Source organism: Rhea americana, unplaced genomic scaffold (genome assembly GCF_003343005.1).
Source record: "Rhea americana isolate MKP2758 unplaced genomic scaffold, rheAme1 scaffold_326, whole genome shotgun sequence".
Lineage (NCBI taxonomy): Eukaryota > Metazoa > Chordata > Aves > Rheiformes > Rheidae > Rhea > Rhea americana.
The window spans coordinates 591,220-602,132 of NW_028186453.1; the positions used below are offsets into that span (position 1 = coordinate 591,220).

The 10,913-nt window shown below is 51.4% G+C and overlaps 1 protein-coding gene across 1 annotated transcript in view; it reads left to right on the forward strand.

Annotated features, from left to right (window-relative positions):
- Positions 1–10,220, forward strand: part of MFHAS1 (multifunctional ROCO family signaling regulator 1) — a 37,327-nt gene extending 27,107 nt beyond the window's left edge. The window contains exons 3-5 of the mRNA XM_085310819.1: positions 4,982–5,108; positions 6,108–6,533; positions 7,808–10,220. Of these exons, the coding sequence (XP_085166945.1) occupies positions 4,982–5,108; positions 6,108–6,111 (131 nt within the window). The 3' untranslated portion in view covers positions 6,112–6,533; positions 7,808–10,220. The remainder of the gene's footprint in view (positions 1–4,981; positions 5,109–6,107; positions 6,534–7,807) is intronic.
- The last annotated feature ends 693 nt before the right edge of the window (positions 10,221–10,913 follow it).

The window sequence follows — 10,913 nt, forward strand, 5'->3', positions numbered from 1 at the left end:
CCCTGAGCCCTTCCCATAGATCATCGACAGTGTGAGTGGGAGACTTTCYGCTCCTTAGCGTGTCCCTGGCAGTGGGAACCATGTAGAAAATGCACAGAAGGTGAATGGCCTGGGTAGGTTTTTCCTCCAGCATGCAAAACCCTTCTCTCTGTTAGACAGCCAAGTAGGCTTACAGCTGGGACTGTCTGGCTGCCAGCACGGAGTAACCCAACTCTTCTGCAAGTACTTGCTTTTCTTGCTGTCAGCTTCCCTCTTAACCCTCTGATTCGTCATGGATATCTGACATTTCATGGGTATTTCCTAAAGGCCAGAGGCRCACGCTTTGCAGTGTGCATGAGTCTCGTTGCTGGCACGCGCTYTGGGGGAGGGGGCATCCCACCCCAAATCGCAGTAAATGAAGGGTAGAAAGAATAACAAGCCTGGCTCTTGGTGACCACAAATTGTATACCTGCCTGTGTCTGTGCTCCTGGCCCACGTGGCAGCAGAAATCGAAACGCCTGCTTCCGGTGAGCTGCTGATGCCGCTGAAGCCAAGGAGACCCCTTCTAGTAGCTCTTTCGTCACGGCCCAAGCTTCGCCCCTGCCTTTGCGCGAGGCTGGGCTTGCCCACGCGTAGCAGCACCTCGAAGGGCTGAGGGCAGCACGACTCGCTCGGCCCTTATCCGAGCTACCTGCCCCGAGGAGCTGCTAAGCAATAAAGCAGCTGTGAACTGGAGAGGGAGGAGGAGAAAGCCTTGTGTGTCACCAGGTATAAGATGGGATCTTTCTCTGCTGCCTGGTGGAGTTTCTGTACTGCCTTATGCCACAGCCAAAAATGGCTGTGGCAGCCTGGTGAGAAGCCTTCAGTATCTGTGTTGGAGTTAGTGCGCTGTGCAGCACAGCTTGCCTGATGCTGGAGATAAGTTTCTGTACGGAGATGCTGGAAGAGTGGTCTGACATCTCTTTGCAGCTGCTTTTAGCCAGGCCCGGTGGGATATGTTCTCATACCAACTGAACTGGGACCTAGATGCATCTGAAAACTTGACCTTGGTCAGCAAGGCTCTGGTATAAAAGTGCCTTTGCAAACAGGGCTCATTCCTAAATCAGCTAAGCAATTGCGGCGATGCAAAGTCATCTCCTGGAGGATGGGGTTGTTCTTCAAAAATCCCCGTGTTACTCTCCAACCTTAAGACAAAGTAATTGGAGTTTTGATTGAGACCTTAATGGCTTCTGCGTAAGCTAATGTTAAGACAAAGCTGCTTTGAGAGCAGAAAAAGCTTTGTGTTTTGTCTGTGTGCTATTGCAGGAAAACCTTTGGAGGCAGCAGGCAGAACTGAGGTTTCCAGTAAAATTTGTGACATGCTCATGAAGGAATGTGCTATCAAAATACAGATTGGCTGGCTAAAATACACAGGGCAGGACAAGTGCTGCAAACATGGGCTGCTCCAGCTGCGTTTAGACATATGGTTAAACGAAGCAAGCACTACCACATGCCAGAAGTTTTCCTTTTGTATCGGTGAAATGATTTATTTGATCTTCTCTCTCCAATCCTGCCTCAGCCCTGACGACTTATTTCTCAGCTCCTGCAGTTTAAATAATTTCCACATAGAAACGTGAGGTTTCTGAGCCTGAAGAGTTACTTCCAAGCATTATTACAGTGCTAGTTTGGTGTTTGAGCTCTGAAGACGACCTCTTGCAGTGGAGTTTGTGCTATGCTTTTATTTTAGCAGTGATGCAGCATCTCATTTAGATAGGTATGCGTGGTTTAGCACTGTGTTGAGTTTGTGCAGCAAACACTACTGTTTGCGAAGACAAGAGAACCAGAAGGCTGTGATGGGAAGGCACTAGGACACAGTGAAAATTCCCTAAATAGGAGGGCTGGGAACTGAAAGGATGTACAGCTGAGCTTCTGCCAGCATCAGTGCGAATCTGGTAAGGCACCGTGTGAGCCGAGTTCACTGTATCCATTGATTTAACAAGCTCCTGGCAGGATCAGAGCTCCTGTCTCCTATGAAACAACCTATTTGTGCTGGGATGCAGCTGTGATTCATGCCCTGACTTGAGGGGAATGTTGAGGAAAGTCTTTTGGGGAGCAGCAAGAAAGTGGAGGGGGCCTGGAAAGAGTGTGGATGAGGCAGGGGGCAGAGCGAGGCGAGCTTCATCCCTGAGGCCAGGCTTGCTCTCCTGTGTGAGAACACACCAAGTTTATTCCGCCTTTCCTCAGCCTGTTAATATCCCTGGGACCTGCACGTCCAGTGCCTCGTGTCAGCTGCTATTGCAGTTATCCATGTGCAGTTAATACAAACCTTGCTCTTTGGGGTGGAGCCTGTAGTTTCCTCGCTGATGGATTTCTTTTGAAGGTCGCAGTGCTCAGGCCCTCGCCTGGGGCTGCTGCAGTTTGCAGTTGCGCAAAGCCCAGCACCCTCAGGCTCGCAGAGGCATCGAAGGCAACCTGCAGGGAAAGGTAAAGCTGTAAAGAAAAGTGCAGTTGATTGAAGGGCTTTGGGCAGGGGCTTGCCTGCAAATCAGGTGCCTGTTTCACCCTGCAGCCGTCTTCTCTGCGTGAGAAATCTCCCTCTAAGGATTCTTGAAGTGGGGCGATGAAAACGGGAACGAAGGCTCAAGCAGACAGACCAGTCTTTCTGCCCTCCTGTGCTTTATGATCTAAGGATATTAGCCCTGACTTCAAAGTGCGTAATGGTGCACGGATTTCATTTTCAGCCTGGACTTTGGAACCTGGGAGTCACCGAGACGCGGACCTGGGACTTTGTGGTGGACACGTTTGCCGGGACGTGGCGCCACTTTCGATGTGTGATGGCTCATGTAATTGAGGATGCCGCCTTGCAGAGTTAATTTTGAATTGCAAATAGCATCACGATCCTTCTGTTTTGGGGAGACGTGTCTGGGTGGCTTAAAAGCTGTTCTGGCGCTTCAAGTTTGAGTGTGGGTGTGAGAGCATTCAAATCAAACGTGAATTCAGAGTGAGAGCTGTGCCGGTGAACTGGAATTGCTGGCTCCAGAGATGGGGTGTCTCTCAAGAACAGGCGTGTGCATGTTCCCCACCAAACCCTCCCCTCTGCTGCAAACCCTGATGATACCAAATTATGTCTTCTGGACATTTCAGAAGGCGCAACGGCTTTCAGATCTACTTTTTTAATAAAACGGGGAGAGAAACGGTGAAGGGGAGAGAAGGGACATTGACATTTGGGGAGGGTCCCGAGCGGCGAGGCTGCCTGTTGGCTGCACCACCACTGGCCAAGTGGGCAGTAGTTCTTGGAAGTGTAATTTCTTTTGGGATTTTCATGGAGTGCCTGGCAATCAGATCAGAAAGCTGGGAGCCAGATTTCCTACGCTAAGCAGCAGAACGATTTATCATGGCATGACACCTCTGCCTAGGGCTGCTCAGCACCTCCGTGGGCAGCCTCGGCAGGGGAAACGAGCCCTTGCTGGGCACGGAGGCTGCCATCACGTGCTGCTGTCAAGAGCAGATCCGACCTGCCACCTTGGTGTCAAGAGAGACCTCTGATGCTGCTGGGTGCCTAAGGCATGGCTGGATCTGTGCCGAGGAGGTGCATGTTGATGGCTGTGGGAAATGCCCTGCTGGGGACTGTCAGGTTTGGAAGCAGAGCGGGGAGGAAATTTGAGTTGCTGTGAGCCAGTTGGCTGGGAGCTGGCTGTTCCTTGGAGCTGGCCACATCTTGGCACTTAGCTTTCTCATCTCCCTGTGCTTCTTGCCCTGGACTGCACGCTGTGAAGGTGCCTGTGGTGGAGCTGCCAACTTGGTGCTCAGATGACAGAGCTGACGCAGCTCATTTAGTGGAGGAAGAACACGTGCCACAACAGCCCCTGCTGCTGCTCCTGACCTATGTTGCTTTGGGAAGGGAAGAGCTGGATTTGCAGACTCAGCAGAATATCATGTGGCTTGCGGCCCTGATGGGAAGCAGTAGCAGTCCCGCAGCAGCTGTGGCAAGTCCTCACAGGGAAAGGGGACTTAGGGAATCCTCCTGTGTATTTTTAGCCACTCTTAAATACTGTTCTGGCAGCTGAAAACCGTGGAGAAGGAGGTACCCTGTGGCAGGCCAGCTGTTGCAGAACAGCAGGGTCTCCCCAGCTCCTGGTAGCTCCCAGAGGGGCAGCTCGGGAATCACTGTACTAGAGCCAACAGCTAACCAGCTGAATCAAGCAGGGTTGCTTGGGGATGGGACAGGAGGTAACAGGAGGGTTTAGAGGACATGTACGCTTGTCCATGGCTGGTTTGAGGTCCTTATTAGACTTCTAAGAAGAAATGCATTTAAAATGATGGGAAAAAGCATGTCTGTGGCGTCCACTCCTTGGCTTATGACAAAGAAGGTGTTTTTGTCAGAGTCTTTGTATCATCCGTCTACTTGAACTGAAGGACAGCTGCTTTTTGGGTAACCTTATGGGTTTGGATGGCCATAGTACACAGATGTGAATAACAAAGCTTATGTGTGTGTGTATATATATATATACACACATACATGCATATATGTATATCTTTGTCTGTCTGCTGGTCTGCTGATACTGTGGATCAACTTCTTCCCTTTCATGGAGCTTGAAGGTAAATTTCTAGATCCCATCTGCCCCCATACCCTAATTAAAACACCTACTCCTAAAGCCTCCATCTCATTAGGCTCAGTCCCAGACGCTATGAATTGCAGCAAGTCCCTGAGGAGCTCTCAAGTCTGTCTGCAATGATACAAAGCAGAGACGGAAAGGATGGCAGATGTTGCTTTTGTTTGGAGCAGCGTGTCTCCGAGCTGTAATCACCAGGATGTTCACCATGGTTACGTGAATGAGACCTGCTTGGGTTGCAGGACCAGCGAGCCCTCTGAAGCTGCTTGCTTGCATTGGCCGTGGGTGTTTATTTGGGGGGGTGGGATAGAGGGGGAGAAGGGGGAAAAGGCATGCCGAAAGGAGGCATCCTGCAGAAACTGCCTTCCTTGTGCTTAAATGTTTTCATTCTTTTTTTCTCTTATTCACAGGAGAACTGCTGAGTCAGCCAAGACCAGAGGGACTGACGGAGATCATCTGTCCCAAGAATGGCAGCGAGCGAGTTAATGTGGCCTTGGTTTACCCCCCCACTCCTACTGTCGTCAGCCCTTGTTCCAAGTGAGCTCTGAAAGCAGACCCCCATCCCCCTGTCATTACGCACCAGAAAGCCTACGTAAAACATGCCCTCGCTGAGCACTTTTTATTTATTTATTTATTCCTTTTTGAAAAGTAGCAGCCACGCAGCCTGGGGACAGTTCTAATTATTTGTGGATGTAGACAGCCCGCTCAAAGGATAAGAGGCACAGCAAAGTGGGACGCGCTGTTCCCTGAGCTGTGTTGTGGCAGATGCCAGGCACGCACAGCAGGCAGGGGAGATCACAAGATAATATGTGCACAGATAGCTTTAGGTAGGAAGGGGCCTCTGAAAATCTCAGTCCACCTCCTGTTCCAAGCAGGGCCACCCTCACAGCCAGGTCAGGTTGCTTGGAACATCATGGAGTAGCACAAGGGGATTTGGCAGAGAGCTTGGAGGAGCAAGCCTGGTGTCTTGTTGATGGCTGGCACTGTGGCATCTGGATGCCTGTTACTTCACTTTGGTATCTGAGAGTAGCTTTGGATACTGTCCTCTCTGTTCAGTCCCCTCCTGCCCCAAAACAAGCTCAACCTGCCTGGGTGATGGGCCACCGTTGAGCTGTGTGCAAAGGTGACCTTGAAGGGCCTGAATAGGGCAGGGAAGAAGACAGCTGCCCTGATGCTGAGCCACAGGCCACAGCTATCTGTGTGTTTTATCCTCCAGCACGTGCACTTGGCACAGCATGTTTCTAATCCCAGGTTGTAATCTCAGTCATACAGTGCTCTCAGGCCCATCCCCTGCATTTGTCTTCCTGTCCTCCAGCCTGCCCTCAACAGTGTGTCTAGCAGGAGCATCCCAGTTTCATAGTTGCTCTGCTGGCAGGACACTTGCATCCTTGAAAAGGAYTACTTTGTTTTAAGGACCTCACCCTCCCTTTTTAGCAGTCAAGGGAGAACAGTGTGTCTCAGGCTATTCATCACAAGTCCTATAAAAACCCTGCTGTTCATGGTACATTACTGTTTCTCCATCTTTTCATCTTCCAGATAAATTGGCAGTGCTGGTGTCGAAGGTTTTCCACCAGGCAGAACGTGGCTGATGCTCTACAGGGCTCCTATCTTCTCTGGTTGCAGAGTTGCATGCTGACAGGGATCAACGGGACTTTGGACTCTGAATGGCTGCAGGGGACAGCTCCCAGGTGGGGGCCTTGGGGCTGGAGTGGACGCAGTCACCTGGCGATTGGGGACGACGAGGCACAAAGCAAAACGACTACTCCAGGTGGCAGGGCCACTGGCCAAAGGGGAAGCACTGGGGATAGGATTCTGTGGACCCACTGATTGTGTGTTAAAAAACCCATCTGGATCTCACGATGAATGTAGAAGTGTTCTTGGTACCATTTCATTCGGACCTGCTTGGAGGAAAGTCTCTTGAAATGAGCTGTAGCGGCATTCCCTGGATTTATTCCTGGACAAGTGAGTGCAGCAGTTGGCCAAGGCTTTGGTGGGGAGCGGGGGTGTGGTTTGGTGCCATGAAGCCTTTGAAATGGGTCCACTGCAAAACAGCTGGCTGCATCCCAAACAGCACCTGTGGGTGGTGGCCTGCGAAGCGGGATGAGAAGCAGGCTGGGAAGTATATCCCGACATGCGTGTTCACAGGAGGTTCACACACCAGGATGTGCTGTAATCGGGCCAGGATGGGAGAAGGGTAGACAGTATTCTCTGGATACTTGCCATTTCTTGCTTATTACTAGCCCTGGCAGCTCATGCTCTGCAGCGGCTGGACGCTTTGGGGTTGCTAATGCAGTGCTGTGCATGCACTGTGGCCACTGGGACTGCAGAAATCTAGTTGTGGGTCCTCCTTTTAGCAAAACCACCCAGGCAGCTTTGTGCAGAGACCTAGTGAGGCAGTGTGTGGTTAGCACTATGCAATCTGGCCTTGGTGCCCTGGGGCTGGTCCTGGCACCTGGGYTTGGTGGGTGGCTGTTCTCCCTGCGCCAGATGGGGAAAGGGCAGTCTGAGTGCTGGCACCGCAGTGCTGGCTTATGCCCTGTTTGAGGTCTTCTGAGATGTTGCTGTCAGTTTGTGCCCTAGAGCTGAGCGCCAGGAGTTGACTGCACAAGCTCTGTTCTACACAAACATCGGATCTGGTGTAAATCGGCCCTATGCTGTTGAGATGCTGTGTGGTGCTGGCTGAAATGGAAGCAAGGCGAGCTTGGCTAGAGGGGTGTCTGTGCATCCAGCACCCTCTGCAGGCCAGTGCCAAGAGAGTGGGGCCCTGGCCAAAGGCGCAGACACATTGCCTTAGGAAGGTCAGCGCGAGCCTGTGTTTGCTGAGGGGAAGAAGCTGGATCAGGCTGGGGAGCCAGAACACTTTCCAGATAGAGCGAAGTTTCCCTGATTTCTGTGAGCTGAGCTGCTTCTGTTGTACGCCAGCACTTCCAGAGCCAGGATACTGTTGCTGGACCCTGGGGCAGATTTGAGAGATGAGGGAGTTAAAGTGCTTGCTTAATGTGCAGCTCCTAGTCCTTGGGGCTGTGAAGGAGCCACCCTGGAGGGAGGTGAAATATCTCTGAACAGGGAAGTAGTGTTAGGAAGCTCCTTTTGTCTTGAGTCTTGCTACCAGGAGTCATGGAGAGCCCTGATACAGTTAGAACTTATGTTGGAGCATTCCTTGCTGTCACCTCTCGAGTCTGAAAGCTGCCTCCTCCTCTCTTCACTGCTTTTCTCCTCTCTTTCCATCCCCGTAGGAGGAAACTAGTGATTTGTTGCTGTGATGTTGCGTGGAGTAAAGAAACCACAAACTGGAATCCTTTTCCAGCCAGAGGCCCGTTTGCCGGCGTGCCCGCCTGGTCCGAGATAACGTGAGCACTGAAGGAGCGAGGGGACAGAGCAGATGTCTCACTGCCTGCTCCCTGGGACCGCAGCCCTCCCCTTGGAGCGCACCGCCTCGGCAGGAGTACGGCGTTACCTGGGCTTCGCAGGYGTTCGGTTCTCTGTGTGCGCTGAAGTCGCTACGCTGGGAGTGCGGCAGCATGGAGATCAGTCGTGTCTTTGGGTCTATTTAATATGAAATGGGGATTGCTTATCCGCCCACTGTTCAGTAACTAGTGTAACTGTTTTTGTTCTTTTTTTTTTYWATAYGCGAAAGCCATTTAATTTTCTATGCAGTCCAAAAATGTCTCCCATTTGCAACTGCCAGGCGAAAGATCTTCAGGAGAACCATGCTGAGTGGCTACTGGGTCTTTTAATTTTGCTGTCGCTCTCTTTTAAGGATGCATCTCAGAGTCCTCCACACAGAGCATCCCCTTGCTGAGCTCCTGTCTGTCAGACCTCACTTAGCAGCTCCCAAGGCATTCTTACCTCTCTGTGGTGTGGCAGTCGCTGGCTRTTTATCCTTCCTAACCTCCAAAAGACAAAACCTGAGCACAATAAAACTGGTATAGGGAATTTGAGCACAGTAGGGCTGCTTGGAAAAGACTGATGATTTAGCCTTGGAATCTGGTGCTACAGCACTTGAGCTCCAGGGATAGGGGCCCTGTGTGGGGTTAGTATGTTTTGGGGCTTCGTTTGTTTGTTTGTTTAAGGATCTGTCATTATTCATGAATCAAGCCACAAGGGAAGAGGACTTGAAGGCAGTGGCCTAAGAGCAGAGATGCCTGAATTCAGAGCATTGCGTTCACACTCCTGTGCTTGTCCCTATTTGGAGATCTACTGAATTACTAGACACCACTCGGGCCTCTCTGGAGCACCCTGCAGCCTTTACTTATGAAGAGGGCAGAAAGGACTAGGACATCACTTGTGTCCCTCTGGAGTTGGCAGTGAATTTAACTTTTAAGTAGGAGAAGAATCTCCTGGCAGTAGCTGCTTCCTCTGCTTAAGAGAACTGYGCTGGATTTGGCCTATCTGTTTGCAGACCTTCTCGCTTGCTGGCCAGTTTATTTCCTGACGGAACTGGTGGAAGCGAGTYTGAAAGCAGAGCCAGCAAGTTCCTTTGCTCTGCAGCGCCTTTTCAGCTCTTTTCAGCGCCTGAATCGTCCTGGAGCACCTTGTGCTGTGCTCTGAAGCAGCACCTGGGATTGAAACCTCCGTCCGTCCAGGTGAAACTCCCAGGATGGCAGCTTTGCCTACTGGTGGGTCTGTGCAATGCATGAGGAATTGAGTGTTCTGGAGTAACACACAAACCTGTTGAAGAAGAGAGAACCTGAAGGGTGATCTTGCATATAYGGCTAATGTTAAGACTTGGAGACCTCTTCCAATTGCAGAGGGCCCTCTGTGATGGGACACTTCTGCTTTAACTGTACTAAAGGCAAGAGAGTCATGRAAATAAACTTAGCTCCGATATGCTAGAAGGCCAAGATTGGTCTTATTATTAGTTTCTGTTTAGGGTGACACTGTTTTTTCCACGTTCTGYCTCTGCTCTGAGCTTGGGGGATTCAGCTTTAAACAGAAATGGAAACTGGAGTGGGAGACCTTACAGCSTCTGAAATCAGCAAGAGGAGACTGTGGGCCTTGGAAGCAAAAGTCACCTCCCTTCCAGCATCCCCCATAGTATGGTTTCATGGTGGCTGTGAAAACTCAATAGTGCATTTGGGTGCTTTCCAGGAATCCAAGATGTGCTCAGCTGTGCTGTAGCACCTGAGAGCTCATATTSGGCCCGTGTTCCCTTCCCTTTTCTTCCTTTGAGCTGGTTAAAGTTTGCTGGAGCACCAGCCCCCCCCCTCACTGCAAGGCAACAGCTACAGTTGTATTAAAGGGAACTGCAAGAAATGGTATTTAGGAGCTCACTAAGCAAGGTGGAAATCCTCCAGGTCTCTGCTGTAGAGCCAGACGCCAGAGCTCAGCTGCCCTGCACCCTCTGGAATGGGATCCTGGGCGGGCATCTGTGGAGTGGTGGGGGGGCCAGAGGGTGACCCTGCACTCCAGCAAGCACAAGAGGAGCTGCCCCCTAGTGCAGCAGGGAGGCCAGCAAGCGGGCCTCAGTGTAGCACTCATCACACGCTTCATGGCTCAGTTCATGGACTATGATTGCAGGTATTTGTATAATCTACATAACTGGGCAGGACTTTGCATGCACGCACATGCACGCCCGTACATACGTGCGCCACGTACACTCACACATCCTTGCCAAAACAACTGAAAATAAAAGTGATCTCAAGGAGAGGCCTGGGTGTTTGATTTGTTTTGCCTGTTCTGGTGCATCCTCGGGCTCTGGCTTTGGAAGAGCCCAAGACTAATTGTGGCCTTGATATGTTCTTTTTTTTCCTTCCCTCATGGCAAAGCTGGCAGCACCAGCTATAATGGCAGGGAGGCTTGGGGGCTACAGAGAGTGAGGGTGTTTCTTGGGAGGGTCTTGAGCCTGGTGGAGCACTAGCACTGCTTGATTAAGGGCATCCTGAGAAGATCGAGCACAGCTGCTTCCAACAACAGGCAGGGCTACAGTGGGACCCCTACAGCGATCCTTGGGCTGGGGGTTTGCTGGCTGTGTCCCTGATGAGAGCACCTGGAGCAGGCTCTGTAGACCCTGGGTGCCTGATCTGCATGTGGCACAGGAGGAGCTTGCAGTCCCTGGTTGTCCCCTACAAGCAGGTCCCTTTCATTCTGGGGCTGGGGCCTGGTGGATTCCTGCTCCTGTTGGTCTGATGCCAAACCTGGCCATCAACCTGGCTTCACGCGGTGTGCCTGAACAGGAATGTTTTCTCTTTCTCGTGCTCTCTGGAAAGCATGTGTGGGCTGGAGAAGAGAAACAGCACCTTAAAAAAAAGGGAAAGCACTTTGGAGTAGCGTCACTGCCAAGCCCCTAGGAGCCGTTGCTCTCCCTCCTGCAGGCAGTAGGTTGGACTCTGTACATGGCAT